This window comes from Manis pentadactyla, chromosome 4, assembly GCF_030020395.1.
Source record: "Manis pentadactyla isolate mManPen7 chromosome 4, mManPen7.hap1, whole genome shotgun sequence".
Taxonomy (NCBI): domain Eukaryota; kingdom Metazoa; phylum Chordata; class Mammalia; order Pholidota; family Manidae; genus Manis; species Manis pentadactyla.
Window position 1 is genome coordinate 123,104,005 of NC_080022.1, and position 19,375 is coordinate 123,123,379.

Below are 19,375 nucleotides of genomic sequence, written 5' to 3' on the forward strand. Positions count from 1 at the left end.
CATATTGTGTGAAATTCTAAATCAATGCTGTCCAATGGAAATATATGCAAGTAACATGCAATTTAAAGTTTTCTAGTAGCCACATTAAAAATAAAAAGAAACAGGGGAAATTTATTTTAATAATACATTTTATTTAGCTTAATATATACAAAACATTATCATTTCAATATGCAATCAATGTAAAAGTTATTAATGATACTTAATTTTTTGTAGTAAGTCTTTGAAATATGATGTGTATTTTAATTTACAGCAAATCTCAGTTTGTACTACTCACATTTCAAGTGCTCCACAGCCACATATGGCTAATGGCTACTGTACTGGACAACACAGCTCTAAAGTACAATGACTTGGTTTCTTCAGCAAATGATTACAAGGGGAAAAATAGAGGGCAGGGGAAACCTTTAGATTAAAAGTGATTTAAGAGACAATATTAACTAATCCCAACATATGAATTAACTGGGAAGACAAATACCAACTCAAAAGTTGATGATATTAAGGCTATTAATTTTTTAGCTGTAATAATGGTGACATACTTAACATTTTTAAAAGCTTATAGACATATAATGAAATATTTAGAGATGAAATTATATTTCTATTTGCTTCAAAATAATTAGCAACAGAGGGTAAAATTACAAATGAAGTATGATCTATTATCATGATATCCATGGGTTGATATTTATTGAAGATAGGGAATAGGTTCAAGGGGATTCATCAAACCATTCTCTTTACTTTTATGTAAGTATAGTGTGTATTATTTGTCAGCTACTGATCTAAGAGCTTTTTATGTAATGATTTCATCCTCACAATAAGGAAGGTGCTACAGATAAGGCAAGTGGGGCAAGAAGAGGTTAGATGCCCAAGTTTTCAGAAGAAGCAAAGTCTAGATTCAAAATGAGGCAGGTTGGCTCCAGAATTCAAACACATTGTCACTATACACTACGACCTAGCTGGTAGACTAAAATTCCTGATTAGCTAGTCAGAATGGGTCTGAAGTTAGATCATATTCAGCTAAGACCTGTTCAGTTTCATAAGAAACAGATTTTCTTTGGGGTGTTTTTCTGCCATATAGACATGTATGTTTGACAAACTGTTTACACTTCTTTATTTTGAACTGAAAGTTTGTGAAGCACTTTGCTAGTTCTGCTATTAATAAAACATGGCTAATATGGGAGACAATGATAGTTCATAAACTTTACTGTTAATCCTCATTTCATATGTAACCCAAATTATAACGAACAGACTGGGTATTGTTTTCTTTTCCCATGAAAAGTAAGTCCCAGGAAAAACTTGGGGCCCTCAGCTCTTACTTCCGGCTTACCTTGAGATTCCGTGCAACCAAGTAGTGAAGGTAAGGCAGAGTTGTAAACTGCATGCCTAAGAGTGGAGGGTGTACCCAACACACACAGAAGCCTTCTGTCAGATGCTGGGAGATCTACTGGTCTGAGGTATTTAAAGAAACCTACGTCTAATCATTGACTAATCCCTATGTTAACCAAGCAGAGATTGTAAGGACCGTACAATGACAAAGAATACAAACTTTACTGAATTAGTTCAGAAAAGTTACAAAACAGCAGCAGCATAACAGCAAGCACTGGGGGTGGAGAACCTGAGTCCCAGGGATGCCACAGTATCTCAAGATACCGGGTTGTCAGGAAAATACTATCAAACACACAAAGAAACAAGAAAGCAGGGGCAATAAACAGCAAAAAAAGCAATCAATGGAAACTTCCTCCTTGAGGAAGCCAACAAGTTTTACTTACTAAATTAGGACATTAAACCAGTATTATTAATATGTTCAAAGACCGAAAGAAAAGGTCTAAAAAATAAAAGGAAATTATGAGAATGATATCTCACTAAATTGAAATACTGGAGTTGAAAAAATGTAATAACTGATGTGAAAAATTCACTAGAGGGGTTCAGCAGAAGGAAACAGCAAGTCTGAGCAGTGGTATGGTATGACTGTATGTGCCCCCCACCTCTCAAATTCATGTTGAAATCCTAATGCCCAGTGTGATGGCATAAGAAGTGGGGCCTCTGGAGGTGCTTATGTCATAAGGGTGGAACCCTCATGAATAGGATTAGTGCCTTATAAAAAAGGCTCCAGAGAGATCCCTGGCCCCTTTCTCCATGTGGGGATATAATGAAAAGTCTGTAACCCAGAAGACAGGCTCATCTGACCTTGCTGCCACCCTGATCTCAGACCTCCAGTCTCCAGAACAGTAAGAAATAATTTCTGTTGCTTACAAACCACCCAGTCTGTTATATTTTGTTGTAGAAGCTCAAACAGACTAAGACAAGCAGAACAAATAATTGGTAAACTTGAAAATACATCAATTGAGATTATCCAGACTTAGGCACAGAAACAACAAAGAATGAAAAAAAAATGAACAGAGCTTCAGAGACCTGTGGGACCACAACAATAGCAATACATGTGTAACAGAATCCACAAAGAAGAGGAAAGTAAGGGGAAGAAAGAATATTTGAAGAGATAGCCAAAAATATCCCCAAATTTGATGAAGAATATTAATCTGCATATATAAGAAGCTCAACAAACACCAAGTAGGAAAAAAAGAGATTCATGCCTAGACAGATCACAAACTGCTGAAAGAGTACTGAAAGCAGCAAAACAGAAAGGACTCCTTACATACAAAGGATCCTCAGTAGGATTGTCTGCTGATCTCTCATCAAAACCATTGAAGCTATGAGACAGTGGTATGACATACTTAGAATGCTGAAAGAAAAAGTACCAACAAAGAATTCTATATCTAGTAAATCTATCCTTCAAAAAATGATAAACAGTGGAAAGCAATATGGAGGTTCCCCCCCAAAATAAAAATAGAAATACCATTTGACCCAGGAATTCCACTCCTAGGAATTCACCCTAAGAATGCAGGAGCCCAGCTTCAAGAAGACATATGCACCCCTATGTTTATCGCAGCACTATTTACAATAGCCAAGAAATGGAAGCAACGTAAGGGTCCATCAGTAGATGAATGGATAAAGATGTGATACATATACACAATGGAACATTATTCAGCCATAAGAAGAAAACAAATCTTACCATTTGCAACAACATGGATTGAGCTAGAGGGTGTTATGCCCAGTGAAATAAGCAAGTGGAGAAAGACAAGTACCAAATGATTTCACTCATCTGTGGAGCATAAGAACAAAGCAAAAACTGAAGGAACAAAACAGCAGCAGACTCACAGAACCCAAGAATGGACTACCAGTTGCTGAAGGGAAAGGGACTGGGGAGGATGGGTGGGAAGGGAGGGATAAGGGGGAAAAAGGGGCATTACGATTAGCACACATAATGTCGGGGGTGGGCAAGGGAAGGCAGTGCAACACAGAGAAGACAAGTAGTGATTCTATAGCATCTTACTACGCTGATGGACAGTGACTGTGATGGGGTGTGTGGTGGGGACTTGATAATGGGGGGAGTCTAGTAACCATAATGTTGCTCATGTAATTGTACATTAATGATACCAAAAAAAAAAAGAGAAGGATACAAAAGTTACACTGCATCATCTGGTTATCTTTTTCTTAAGTTATGTTTTTTTTTTAAATAAAAGGTTATCTGCCAAAAAAAAAACCATGATAAACAAAAATAGAGAACTCATTACTGGCATATCTGGTTTACAATAAATGCTAGAGTATCCTTCAAGCAAAATGAAAGGACAGGACAGTAACACAAATCCCCATGAAGAAATAAATATCAGTAAATGAAACTACAAAGACAACAACATAAATGTATTCTTGTTTGTACCTCTTTGTCTTTTCCTATCTTATTTAAAAGACAACTTCATAAAGCAATAACTATAAAATTGTGTTGATGTGACTGTAATGTAATATACTTTGACAATAATGGCATGAGAAGAGGGAAAGGAATGGAGCTATACTGGAACAAAGATTGATATACTATTAAAATTAAATGGCATTAATCTGAAATACATTGTTTTATGTGAAGATGTTTACTGTAATCCTCAGGGAAACAACTAAGATAACTCAAAAAAATATTGTGAAAGAAATAAGGGAAGCAAATGGTATACTCAGAAATATCTAACACAAAAGAAAGCAGCAGGGGAGGAAGAAAAAACAAAAGGACATAAGACATACAGAAAACAAATAGCAAAATGGCAGACATAAACACTAACATCAGTTATTAAATGAAAAGTAAATAGACTGAACACTCCAATCAACAGGCAGAGATTGGCAGAAGGGAGTTTTCTTAAAGTGATATGAATATATACTGTCTAACGAAGACACGCTTTAAATTCAAAGATACAAACAGACTGAATGTAAAGAATGGAAAAATATACTATGTAAAAAGTACATAAAAGAGAACTACTACTATGTATCAGACAAAATAGACAAAAATTATTAGTAGAAACAATATTTTATAATGATAAACCACTTTATGTACCAGCAAGCCATAACAAATTTAAGTCTATTCACCTAACAAAAGAACTTCAAAATATAGAAAGCAAAACTCATAGATTGTAAGAGACAAAGAGACAATTCAACAACAATAGTTGGAATCTTCAATACCCTAGTTTCAACAATGGATAGAATAACAAGGCAGAAGATCAAAGAGGAAACAGAGGCCTTGAACAGTATTGTAAACAAACTAGATCTAGCAGACATCTGTAGAACACTGAGACACCCAATAACATACATTCTTTTCATGTGTACATGGAATATTCTCCAAGATGACCAGGTGTTAGGTCACAAAACAGTTCTTAGTATATTTTAAAAGACTGAAATCATACAAAGTATCATTTCTGATCACAATGGAAAGAACTACAAATCAGTAAGAAAGAAAACTAGAAAATTCACAAATATGTAGAAATTAAACAAGACTCTTAAAAAGCAACTAATATGTCAAAGAAGAAATTATAAGGGAATTTAGAAAATATCTTCAGAGAAATGCAAATGAATCACTTTATACAAAAAACTTGTGGGATATAGTGAAAGCAGTGCTTAGTTGTAACTGAATAGCTGCAAATGCCTATATTAAAAAAAGAAGAAAGCCATCAAGTCAATAACCCAAATATACATCTTATGGAATTAGAAGAGTAAATTAAATGTTTTTAAAGAGCAGAAGGAAATAAGAAATATTAGAATGGAGATAAAATAGAGAATTGAGAAAATCAACAAGAGCAAAAGTTGGTTCTTTGGAAAGATCACAAAAATCACAAACCTTTAGCTAGACTGACAGAAAAAGAGAGGACTCAAATTACTAAATCAGGAATGAAAAAAGAGACATTACTACTGATCTTATAGAAATAAAAGAATTATAAGGGAATACTATGAACAATTGTATGCCAACAAATTAGATAACCTAGATGAATTGGACAGATTCCCAGAAAAACATAAACTACCAAAACTAACTCAAGAAGAAATAGAAAATCTGAATAAATCTATAATACTTAAACTTCCCACATAAATGGCTTCACTGGTGAATTCCATCAAATTTCAAGAATTAACACCATTCCTTCACTAACTCTTCCAAAAAATAGAAGGAAAAATTCCCAACTTGTTCTATGAGACAAGTGCTAACAAAGAAAGACATCACAAGAACACTACAGATCAGTATCTCTTACAAATGTAGACACAAAATCCTCAACAAAATATTAGGAAATTGAATCCAGCAACAAATAAATGCAGTATATGCCATGGCCAATGGGATTTATCCAGGAATATGAAACTAATTTAACATCTGAAAATAAATCAAGGTAATACAACATGTTAATAGTATAAAGAACAAAACCACACAATTACCTTAATGGACTCAGAAAATGTATTTGAAAAAGCCCAACAAACTAGACAGAAGCAAACTTTATCAACATGACAAAGCTCATCTATGAAAAACTCAAATCTAATACCTTACTTAATGATGAATGGCCACATGCATTCCCCCAAGACCACAAACAAGACAAAGATGTCCTCTCCCTCCACTTTTATTCATGTACTGTAAGTTTTAGCAAGGGAAATTAGACAAGAAAAAGAAATACAAAGTATCCATATTTGGAAAGGAATAAGTAAGCTTTTATTTGCAAATGACATAATCTCTTTACAGATACATTATCTTGTACATAGAAAACCCTAAAGGTTCCACACACATACACATGCAAAAAAACCCTATTATAATTAAATAAATTAGTTCAGCAAGTTTCAGGATACAATATTAATATACATAGGTCGGCTATTTATATATAGTAGCAATGAATATTCCAATATACATTTAAGAAAAAAATTGATTTAAAATAGCAAAAAGAATAAAACACTTAGGAATAAGTTTAACAAAAGATGTGCAAGAAATACACTGAAAACTACAAAACATTACTGAAAGAAACTGAAGAATACATAAATGGGAAGACATTCCATATTCTCTCTATTGGAAAATTTAATACAGTCAAAACAGCAATATTTCCCAAACTGACTGAGATTCAACATAAGCCGTCTGAAAATTCCATCTTGCTTGTTTTGCAGAAATAGAAATGTTTAAAGTTATTTTGAAAATATTGGTTCTACTCGAATTAAAATTAAACAAAGCTAGTTCAGTACTTATAAACAGGATGCAGAATTTAAGGAAGAGACAGACAGAAATAATCTGCCAGGGATTCCCTCCATCAGAAGATCAAAAATAAACCATATGAATTGTTACCATGTCAAAAATCATGGTACTTTCCTAAGGGTAATGATTCAAAGTCTGAAATAATGAATATTTTAATCTTAAGTTAAAGTTTAAACTGTCATATGTTAAGGGATAATTTCAAGAATCACTGGTCCAGTACTAAACTTCAAAAAAACTATGTATACAATTGAATCTTAAATATATTTTTCTCATAAACATAAAGAAAAACTCAGTTTTACACAAAACATTTTGGGAATAAAAGCAACTTTCAAAGCATGATTTTCAAAAACTTATAAACAATTCTTAAAAAAAGGAGCTGAACTTCTACATAAAATTTTAAAAAACCATAGTTCTCCTAAAAGTATAGCCAACATATATCAGATATTTACTTAAGTCATTAATGATCAGCTGCTTGACAAAGATGGTTTAAAGGGCATACCAGAAAAGGGTATATATTGGCAGTGGAAAAAAGAATGCTGGAATAAGATCGCAAAATTAGATAGAAACCTGGTGAATGTCCTACAGAACAATAAAACCATATCTGTGGGTATTATCTTTTCTCCAAGGTAGAAATAATTTGCAATTTTTCAGTTTTCTACAAGTTGACATCTAACTTTGAGGATCTGGATATGAAAATAGTAAGTTGTAAGTTAAACATAACCTCCTCTACTATGTCAGATGACCCTTAGGCTGGTTAGACAATGGTCTAATATGGTACTGAAAAAGCATATATTTATCTTTTGCTTCATTTCTAACTTTTAGGTAAATTCTTAACACAACTCATGAACTTCTGATTTTTGTATTTTCTGGAAAAACCAGGTGGATTCTGTATCCACAAATAAAAAAGTAAGCTTAATAAATATAATGAAATAAAAAACCTAAACCAATATAAACACATCTTAATAAAATTTCCATTTCCACGGAATGGAATCTAAAAAATAAAACAAATGAACAAACAAAAAAAAACAGAAACAGACTCACAGACATAAAATAATCTGGTGGTTGCTAGAGGGGAGAAAGATGATAGGGTGGGTAAAATAAGAGAGGGAAATTAAAAGGTATAAACTTCCAGTTATAAAACAGGTAAGACACAGGGATACAATGTACAACATAGGGAATATAGTTAATGACATATAGTATGTAACAACTTTGTATGGTGATGGATGGTAATGAATAGTGGCTAGATTTATTGTGGTGATCACTTCAGAATGTATATAAATGTTGAATCCTTATGTTATATACCTGAACTAATGTAATATTGTATGCCAACTACACTTCAATTGAAAAAAAAAGAATAATTTCCAGTGATGTTGATGTATTCTTGACATTTTTAATGATACTGGGTCTTACAATTCAAAGCAAGTCAGATTATGTGATAAAGAATACTTTATTATTAGCAGTTATGTTGTGTATCTGTCAAATTAGAGCTACCACGACTGAGAGAAATGAAATCTGTTAATCGATGCTACCAGGGGTTAGCATACCTATCACTGCAAGTCATTGTGACTTAGCAATGAACTGGGAACATTAAGAACTAGGGACAGTAAAGAGGCACTTCTCTTTATTCCCCTGAAATACAATGTTAAGAATTACCTTTACCAATTCTGGTTCTTCTTCCTGAAAGTGAAGATCTTCACCTGACCGGGAAACTTCAGGACTCTGAGGGGATACAGGATAAGACCACTCAGGGACAGGCTGCCTATGACCTACAGCAGAGCCTCAACCCGTCACCACCAGTCCACTGTGGATGTGGTGTATAGAGCATGACCTGGTTTACTGTTTTACATAGGGCTGAAATTAAGGTTTCATAGTAACATCCAATCATAATCTTCTTTGCCCTCATTTGAGACGATGACAGATACAAGTAGGAGAAAGTATAACTGCATGGTTTTTAAAGGCTTCTAACAAAGAACCTTCCAAAACAAAAATTTATAATAAGGGGTCCTCAGATGCTACATAATTATTTTTCACTTGGGGATGAAAACAGTTTCTCAGAAAGTACCTATCTTGCTCAAGAATAATATTCAAAACTTACTAACACCATATGTTTTCTACAGAGGAGGTAAATCCTTACAGCTCTGTGGGTGTGCAGGCACGTCTCAATAGTCATTCAGGAAATATTTCAGGGACCTCTCATGACATTTTCTCCCAAGTTTTATAAACTATATCCACACAAGGGCCTGATTTTACAAGTGAAATGAAATTTTACTATACCTTCTGTAGTATGCTTACTAATTTTTGATTTTGTGCCATTTTTAAAAATAGGTAATAAAATTATTTAAATTCCATTGAGAAAAGTGGTATCTAAATTATCTCCTCCCAAGTTCTTATCTAAAAAAGTACAAATATTTGGCTTCCAGAAAATTAATAACGATATGAACCTCAACCTCTGAGAATTAGGGATGTTTGATCAGGCTAATACTAGACAAATATTTTGGATCTATTGATCAAGTGCAACATTTGGTTTTTATTTATCTTTTCAATGGTATGTTTTAAGGGCTATTTACATGTTATACATCTTGGCAACAAAGAATAAAATATCACTACTACAGGCTATTATGGATCACTACTACAACAAATTATATTTTTCAGTACTGCCTTTCTTCTGAATCTATTTCCAAAAATCACTGCTAAAGCACAGCTTTTATCACATTAATACCCATCTCAAACACATACACATTCATACAAATGTCTTCAGGAAAACATTAAAAGATTCACCTTAAATATCTAATTTCCAGTCCCAACTTTCATAACTTTCCACCTTGAATATCACTAGCTCACCCACTGTTCTCTACCTCAGCTTTGCCCTTAAACTCCCTTCTTACCTGAAGTACCTTACAAATACTTTATGACAATTTAAATCCTACATGTAATTGGGTACTACTAATCATCCAACCCACCATTAACTATCCCAACTATCTATGAGCTTTCCATGACCAATTTATGCCCATACTAATGGCCCATTTCTTTCCTTACATAGCACTCCTCTATACATTATACTAAACAATTATCATTCACCTAAATAAATTAGGTAACTATTTCTTCTGTATTCCTTACCTCAATGGGACTGTAAGCTCCCTACAGCCAAGCACTGTGTCTTAAACATCTTCTTTCTCTCCATGTCATCTATTAAGCTTGATCACTTCTTAGTGGGTAGAAAAGAAGAGATCACTGAGGGTGGGCACAGGGGAATAGTCCCTATGAATTAAGAGGGGATGTGTGTACACATATTTGTTCCAAAAATTTCCTGAACAAAATTTTCCAATTTAAAATATTCCACTCTATTACTCCTTAAATAACTGAAAATTTCTGGGAACAATACAAATTTAACATCACAGGTAAATTTCCCAGAATGCCTATCATATTTAAAACTAGACCAGATAAGTTCTGAAAGATCCTATTTGGTTCAGTATGTATAGTGAATCTTCCTATAGATTACAAGCTTTATTATGATGAACCCAATTTTCACAGGTCAAATAATTTGATTCAGTTACCAGAAGGGGTGAGGTCCAGAAGTCACAAGGCTTCAGGAAAAAGAGACAAGCTCTTAAACCAAAACAAAGGTCAGGAACAGAAGAAACTCCAACCTACCAGAGGTCCAACGGAAAAAATCACAGCAGCCATAATCTCTTCTGTGTTGCCCTCTCTGGAAAGAGGGGAGACCTGCAAAGACATATCTGAGAAAGAGAAATAAGCCATGAAAACCAGTCCTACCTTGGAAATCTCAGGCTCACCAAGTTGGAATCCTGACATTACAAGTTAACATGATTTTCCTAACAGATATAAGATTAACCCCTAAGATCAGTGAGAAAAGAAGATTCTTGCTCCTACCTGTTTTGAGATTTTAATATCATTAAATGTAGTCAAGGCTAGGAGGCCAAAGAGCTTTGAAATATTTTCTTATTTGATCTTCACATCAACTTAATGGGAATTATATTCCTGTTCCATACATGAAGAAATTGAGACTTAGAAAAATTGAACTATTCATCCAAGGTCATGCATTACTCCAAATCAGTCTATCATTGTCCATACCTTTTCCATTACATCAACTTGATGTGTGATATGAAAGAAAATAATTCAACCTTGCACAATCACCTACTCATTAAAAAATGAAATTCTAAGAATTCTTTCTCCTATGTTTCCTGTGAAGAGTCAATTTGCAAAAAATTGTAGAGACCTCAACTTTATGTAAAGAGAACACTACAACTTCCACACTTAAAAGCTACTAGAAACCTTGACATGTCTCTCTAAATCTCATATTCAAACAGATCTTTATCTACCCTTTCCGTCAAGCAAACCGAAATAAAAAGGAAGTAAGGATAACAATAAATATAAAAGAAAATGGAATTAAATGAACAAAGCACTAAGCAGTAGTGTTTTTTAAAATTAAAGAAGGTATATGCTGCTTAATATAATCATATTATTTGCCCTGGAGAAATAGGGCAAAAATCTTGTTCAGGCACCCTGGGCAGCAAACTGCTTTTTCTACCTTGATTAAGTTTATGGCCTTGCTGATGCTAAGTTTGGTTCAAAAACAAGAATAGTGTGATGTTTATAAACCTTCTTTTAGATGTGTAGCTGCAGAATGACAAATAACAGGGCAGTAACACAATGAGAATTGAGCTTCCCAGAGCCTGTGAAATTCTACTTTTTAATGACAGTTTTCTAAGCAGTTCAACATTTTTACCACCCTGTAGGGCTTCTGGGGTCCAAAGGAACCTATGCTGAATCTGTCCCTGCCTTAGTGGACAATTTGCCTCTAAGAATCCACATTCAAGAGGTTTGTGTTCAAACATGTAGTTTGAAGACCAGCAGCATCACCAGAGTTTATGAGAAATGCAAAATCTCAGGACCAACTACAGGACCTACTGAACCATAATTAGCCTTTTAATAAGATCCCTAGTTGACTCATATACACATATTAAAGTTTAAGACACACTGATCTAAAATAAATCATGCCAACAAACTGGACAATCTAGAAGAAATGGATAAATTCCTTGAACACACAACCTACCAGACTGAATTACAAAGAAACAGAGAATCTAACAGACCAAGTACTAATAAGAAGACTGAATCAGTAATAAAAAATACCCCAACAAACAAAAGTTCAAGTCCAGATGTCTTCACAAGAGGACTCTACCATTTAAACAAGAATTTAAATATACTAATACTTCTCAAACTATTCCAAGAAATAGAAGAGGAGGGAAAATTCTAAACTCATTTTATGAGGCCAGCATTATCTTGATACCAAACCTAGGCAAGGTTATTATAAGAAAAAAAATTAGGGGCCAATATCCCTGATGAGCACAGAAGCAAAAATCCCCAACAAAGTAGCAAACTGAATTCAACAATACATTAAAAGGATTATACACCAGGATCAAGTGGGATTTATTCCAGGGATTTAAGGATTGTTCAATACCTGCAAATCAATGTGATACAGCATATAACAAAATGAATTGTAAAAATCATGTATCATCTCAATAATGCAAAAAAAGCATTTGACAAAATTCAACATCTACTTATAATATAAACTCTCAACAAAATGGGTACAGAAGGAGAGTATCTCAACACAATAAAAACTAAACACAGTTAACATTATACTCAATGGTGGAAAGCTTCAAAGCTTTCCCTTTAAGATCAGGAACAAAACAAGATGAGGATGCCCACTCTCACCACTTTAATTCAACACAGTATTAGAGGTCTGAGTCAGAGCAATTAGGCAAGAAAAAGAAATAAAAGACACCCAAATTGGAAAGGAATAAGTAAAACTGTCACTACTTGAAGATGATATATACAGAAACCCCTAAAGACTGCCAAATAACTGTTAGAATTAATAAATGAGTTCAGTAAAGTTACAGGATACAAAGTCAATATACAAAAATCAGTTGCGTTTCTACACACTAATAATGAGCTATTTGAAAAAGAAATTAACAACCTCATTTACAATTATGTCAAAAATAATAAAATACCTAGGAATAAATTTAACCAAGGAGGTGAGAGACCTGTACACTGAAAATTATAGAGATTAAATGGAAATATATTCCATGCTCATGGATTGGAAGAGTACTACCAAAAGCAATCCATAGATCAATGCAATCCCTATCAGAATTCCAATGGCATTTTTCACACAAATAGAATAAATGATCCTGAAATTTGTATGGAATCACAAAAGACCCTGAAGAGTCAAAGCAATCTTGAGAAAGAAGAATGAAGGCATCACATTTCCTGATTACAAACTATATTACAAAGCACTATGGGATTGACATAAAACACACATAGGTCAATAGTACAGAGGAGAGAATCTGGAAATAGACCCATGCATATATATCAATTTATGACAAAGGAGCCAAGAATATGCAACAGGGAAATATACAAGGATAGTCTGTCTCTTCAATAAATAGTACTGGGAAAACTGGAATAGTCACATGCAACAGAATGAAACTGGACCACTATCTTAAAAAAAATTAACTGAAAATGGATTAAACTCTTGAATTTAAGACCTGAAATCATAAAACTCCTAAAGGAAAACATAGGTGGTAAGCTTCTTGATATCAGTCTTGGTGATGATTTCTTCCTGGCTTTGACACCAAAACCCAAAACAAGTGAGTAGGACTGCATCAGGAAAATGAAAAAGTCACCTACAAAATGGGAGAAAATATTTGCACAAATCATGTATCTGATAAGGGGTTACTATCCAAAATATGTAAAGAACTCATATAACTTAATAGCAAAAAACAAACTGATTTTAAAAAAAGGGCAGAGGATTTGAATATGTATTTTCTTCCAAAGAAGACACACAGATGGGTAACAGGAATAGGAAAACTCAACATCACTAATCATCAGGGAATGTAAACCAAAACCACGAGTTATCATCTCATACTTGTTAGAATCACTATTTTCAGAAAAACAAGAAATAACAAATGTTGATGAGGATGTGGAGAAACTGTTAGTGGGAATGTAATTTGGTGCAACCAGAATGGAAGAGAATGCAGGTTTCTCAAAAAATTAAAAAATGGAACTACCATATTTTCCATCAATTCCACTCCTGGGTATTTAACCAAAGCAAACAAAAACACTAACTCAAAAAGATATCTGCACCCCCATTTTCACTGCAGTATTATTTACAGTAGCCAAGACACAGAAGCAAATTACGTGCTCATTAGTGGATGAATGGAGAAAGAAAATGTGGTGATACACACACACACACACAATGAAATATTATTCAGCCACAAAAGAGAAGGAAACCCTACCATTTATGACAAAATGAATGGACCTTGAGGGAATTATGTTAAGTAAGTCAGACGGTGAAAGACAAGCATGATCTCACTTATGTGTGGAATCTTAACAAACAAATAAACAAAAGCAAACCCAAACTCACAGTACAGAGAACAAATTGGTGGTTGTCAGAGGCAGGTGTACGTGTGTGTGTGGGGGTTGGGACACAAAGAAATGGGTGAAGGTGGTCAAAGGTACAAACTTCCAGTTATAAAATAAGTAAGTCTTGGGGTGGAATGTACAGTGTGTTGACTATAGTTAATAATCCTGTGTTGTATATTTGAAAGTTGCTGAGAGAGTAAATTTGAAAAGTTCTCATCATAAGAAAAAAATTTATAAGACATGTGGTGATGGATGTAAACTAGACTTATTGTGGTGATCACTTTGCAATATATATTTGCCAAATCACTATGCTGTACACCTGAAACTAATGTTATGTGTCAATTACATCTTATTACATAAAAAATGATGTAATAAGTATCTTTGTGCATGAAAAGAAAGAGAAAGAAAGCTCTTGCTACAAAATATAAATAAATAAAATAGATCATCATTCTAGGATATTTGGGCCAAAGTTCATAATAATAAAGAAAAAATGGAGACACCTAAATTTGGGATCAACACTGCCAATTTAAACACATAGGTTGATATGACAACATGTAGTAGGATCCATCAAAGTTGTGGAAAGAAGAAAAATAGCACTCAGAGTATAATAAAACAATGAATATGATTAACAGAAAAAGGCCATAAATTCATGATGAGACAGAAAAGTTACAAATAATAATAAATAAGAAAATAGTTATCAGCAAATATGGGTTAACGGATTGGTAGCCATCAAAAAAATACAAAGATATGAGTCACGATGGCCAGATACATGACCATCCAATAAACCTATCAGGAATGTCTAGGCAACATTTCCCATCCCCCAACCCCTTCTTAAATGAGGACGTGGCCTTAACTGATGCTGAGTTTGATTTAAGAACCAGGGGTATCTGATGAACGATACTGTTTAAAACTAAATGGTACAGATTGTTCATATAAATTCCTCCAGAATGGTAGTATTAGCCTTGGGTCTAAAAGGGCAGTGATAGAGCTAGTTTTGAGTTTTTCAGAAACCCTACTTTATACAAAAAGTTTTTACTAGCAGTTGCACGACTGATCCCTTGATTAGGGACTTTGTTTTGATTAAACAAGTTGAATTTGCTCCTGCCCTGAATGGGCACCTTGCTTCCATAAGATTCAGTAGCTTTTGCTTAATAAACATAGCATAACTTAATTTAATCTTACAGTTTGTGCCAATCAGAAGCTCACCTGAAATAATACTTGCAGTAAACAACCACTATCTCCTGAAAAACAAGAATATATAAAGCGAGGCTGTTATAAATTCAAAGAACATAAGAGATAGAAATTAGATATGAGTATACTGAAATGTAAAGTCAAAAGTTATTTCAAGCATTCATGGAACATTTGCTAAAATTAATTATACACCACAAAGATCAACGAACACAAAGAAAAATCTCAAAAAAAATTAAGTACTACATTCTCTAACCATGATACAGTAGAATCACAAATGTAAATGGAAGTCTGGAGGGAGAAAATTAAAAAAACCTATCACCTGGAAATTAAAACAGACCCTCCCGAGTAGAGAGAACTTTAAAATGTAATTGCCAGTGAATTAGAAAATGAGAGTATTATAAATTAAAAACTCATGGGTTACTGCCAAAGTTTTAAAGGGACTCAATTTGTATCCCAATACATTAAGTAACACAAGAATGAAAATATTATACATTCAACTAAAGAAGAAAAAACATTGAGTCACAAGGAATAAACAATAAAGGAAGAAACTAATGAAAAAGAAAACTTCAAACAAAAACAGCTGACAAAGGCAGAAGCTGATTCTCTAAATAATGAAATATACTAGCTACCAGCCAGTCAGAAAAGAAAAAATATCAATAAACCAAAAATAGAAACAAGGGGCTATAGCAGATAAACATCTTAAAACATAGGCCAATACAAATAAAATTGCCCAAAGAACAATTTTTATTTAAAAATTTTCTAAAACTAACTCAAACCAGGGAACTTAAGTAGCCCAGTGTAGCCGAGACTGACTGTTAACACCTTCCAATATCCAGACTCCCCTTCTACTTGAGAGAGGCTTGAAATCTCAGCTGGCCAGAAGGCCACCCAGCTAAAGACGCTTCCCCCCCTCCTTGCAGGCAGGTGTACCTGTCACTAAATTACAGCAAATGGGATCTGAGTAACAGAGGTGTATGCAACTTCCAGGTCACATCTCTCAAAAGGAGCTGTTTGCCCCCGAGTTCTTCATCTCCCCTTCCAAAGGACTGGAATGTACAGTGTGACAGTGAGACAGCCTCTACCAGGACAACACTTGAGGAGGAGGTGGAGCAAAAAGATGGATGGAATATGAGTTTTATAAGACTTAATGGACCAGAGCTACCTACTCCACCCACCCTCTTCACTGCCAGCCACCTACCAATTCAGACTTTCATGAGAAATAATTGTCTTTCTTGTTCAAACACTGGACTCAATTAAAACTGCAAAATTAATTTCCTAGCTAACAGAATGAACAATCATGAAAGAAAAGTTATCAGGTAAGCAACAGGGAACAGGATTTAGTTTAAGTCAAGAAAACATGTGAATATCTTAAGAATGTAGGTAAGTTTGTTCTATGACACTGAGGTTTCAGTAGGCACAATGAAAAGATTTTGATGAAGAGAAACAGTAAGTTGAAGAGGAAAAACACAGTGTAGTGAGGTGATAAGACTTGGCTAAAGAAAGAATAATCTGAGAGGATTCCTATATTGAAGTCTCCAGGTTATCAATAAGTGGCTTTCCCTTATACTCGTGTTTCATTACCTCGTTTCAAGTCATGGATTCCTTTGCAAATCTAGTGAAAATGATGACTCTTCTCTTAAAACGGAGGATGCAAAAAGTTCACTAGGCGTGATTTAAAAAGGAAATTCTTCGGCTCCATCCAAGATCTAAATTGGGTCTCCAGGTATGAGGGCAGAAATCTACATTTTCAACAATTTTCAGGTTCTTACTTTGAAAAATACTGTTCTAAAGCTAACTCCTGAACCCCAAATTAAAGACTTCCTTACACATTTGAAAATCCAATGAAGTATGTTTTACAAGAGGATTCTAGAGCCCAGGCAAAGCTGTTGGCTCTGCATTAGTTCTCTCAGCTGAATTTCTGCTTCAAGCCTGGTATTTCTCCAACCAGTTCAGAAGCAACACTTGAGGCAACTACAACCACAATTCAAAACGATAATTACAGCTGTGCTGACAAATATTAACAATGACTACGTGTCAATGCCAGTAGATCTTAACTTTTTGGCGTTACAGATCCATTTGACAGTCTGACCTTATTCACAGAATAATGTATGTGCATATATAGTGTTGCATACTATTTCTGGGAATTTTGAAAACTGACACCCCTGACACCTTACACTGACACTCAAGTCAAGAAATCCAGTTTTACCAGGTTGGAAAGAAAAAAATGGGCTAAGAAATAATAAAAACTGTTTTTTTCCCTGAACACAAAAGCAGACCTACAAAGAGTGACTTAAGACATTTTCAATTCCAATACTACAGTAATGGCTCTCTGTATCTTTAAAACTTATTAAGAATGACCGGTGCCATCATTTTTTTAATTTGCAGAGTAATCAACTCCTCCCCAACAATATTCCACACAGACAGTGCTAGTCAAGCAAGATTAACACCAAACTGTGCAATAAACATCTTTATTTTATAATTAGAACAGTGCTAAACAATGCTATTTATTTATCTGATATTTCCTCAACTGTGTAAAAATAATAGAGAAAAAGCTAATGAATAAGCCAAAACTCTACTGTGACCTCTGAGACCTGAACCTGTGACGTTTACCCTTCTTTCTACTTTTCTTTACTTTGCAACTAGACATATACATAGGAGTTCGGTATGAATAAAATTCCAGAGTGGCTCTCCACATCCCCCAGGTTCTAATTTGGTTCGGCTACTGCGAACATGTGACTACAGGCAAGTCATTTGAGCACAAGAAATCAGCTACCAGCAAATGAGGCTAACTGCATTATATGTTTCTCCTTTCACCTTCGACATCATGCAGAAGATATCTAGGCTATTTCCTCACAATCTTAATTTCCTAGATGTATTTTCTGGATGTTGACTTCACCCAAGCACTGTCTTCCCAAGCATGGCAAAGTATCAAAGACTTAAGGAGAAACCTCACTTGCTGTGGATCTTAAGCAGGTGCTGTTACTTTAAGATAATGAAGGGACCTTGTTCGTGCTGAGAACGCCATGGGCCAGTTCATCATTTCCCAGCCAAAGCACTGACACCGTTGCCAGGTCAGGGACAGACCCGGTGACTGTAAAGTGATTATTTTAAATGCTGTAAAATGAGCCTGCAAGGAAAAGCGCCTCGGTTACCTAAAGACAGTAGATCATCTACCTGTCGGTCACCAGATGTGAAACCCGGTTCTATCCTTGCCGGTTCAAAGCCAGGACCGAGATCCTCCCTCCTGCAGCCTCGCCTTTTCCCCAGTAACTGCTCTTCTCGTCCACCCCGGGGCCCCCCTCTTCCCTCCACCAAAGGCGTGGGGCTGGGAAGACTGGCTTGGTCCGGTCGGGGGCCGGTGCGCCCTAGTCGAACCTCTGGCGTAGGCCCCGCGCCCGGAGCTCCCCAACGCCAGCGCTGGGGGGCTCGCAGCCAGCGGCACCGGCCGCCCCCAGAGTCAGGCCGGGGAGAGACTTAGCCGACCTCCAGGCAGGAGGCAGAGCCCCAATTGCTCTCGGGTGGGCGGGTCAGACCTGGGACACGGGCTCTGGAGAGAGCGGCCACGCCCCGGACACCGCCTGGAGCCCAGCGCCGAGGGAGGGGCGGTGCGGCACCGGGGCTGGTGTCCCGGGCGACGAGTACCTGCAGGCCAAACTGAGGACACCGGGCGCTCGCAGAGGAGGGCGGGAAGGCTTCCAGCAATGGCGCGGGCTCCGCGGGCTGCCTGCCAGGCTCGTCAGTGCGCCTGAGCAGGCGGGGCGTTGGAACTACACTGCCCAGAATCCCCAGCGCGCAGCCTTTCCTCACCCCTCTCTTTTTGTTTGTATTTATGAAAGAATTGGCTACGTATATCGAGTTTGGGTGACCAGAAAAACCCAATCAACTTGAACAAACTTGGACTGAGAGGCCACGACTATGTGTCAAGCACTAGCGACACCAAAAATGGATGACCCAACCCTTAACTTGGAATATTTGTGTGACTAAGGGAATAAAGCTATTGAAAGAACAGATAGGCCTCTGGTACTTTCGTTAAAACCCCGGAAGCCGGTGGAATTGGTAATTGGGCGTGCACCTTTGGTTGTCTTTCAATCAAGTTCTTGACGGATAAATCGATAATGCCTTCATTATAATTTCTGGATCTTTGAACCGGAGCTGCCTGCTCTAATTCAT

At 35.8% G+C, this 19,375-nt stretch overlaps 1 protein-coding gene across 9 annotated transcripts in view; it reads right to left on the minus strand.

Moving 5' to 3' along the window:
- The window catches only part of ZNF624 (zinc finger protein 624), a 38,328-nt gene extending 19,268 nt beyond the window's left edge, over positions 1–19,060 (minus strand). The window contains exons 1-3 of one of the 9 annotated variants that reach the window (XM_036925838.2): positions 18,848–19,060; positions 10,229–10,300; positions 8,231–8,296 (exon numbers count right to left, since the gene is read on the minus strand). In XM_036925838.2, coding sequence (XP_036781733.2) covers positions 8,231–8,296; positions 10,229–10,261 — 99 coding nt within the window. In that variant the 5' untranslated portion in view covers positions 10,262–10,300; positions 18,848–19,060. The other 8 variants (XM_036925839.2, XM_036925833.2, XM_036925829.2 and 5 more) reach the window with 8 other exon arrangements.
- Positions 19,061–19,375: the final 315 nt, after the last annotated feature.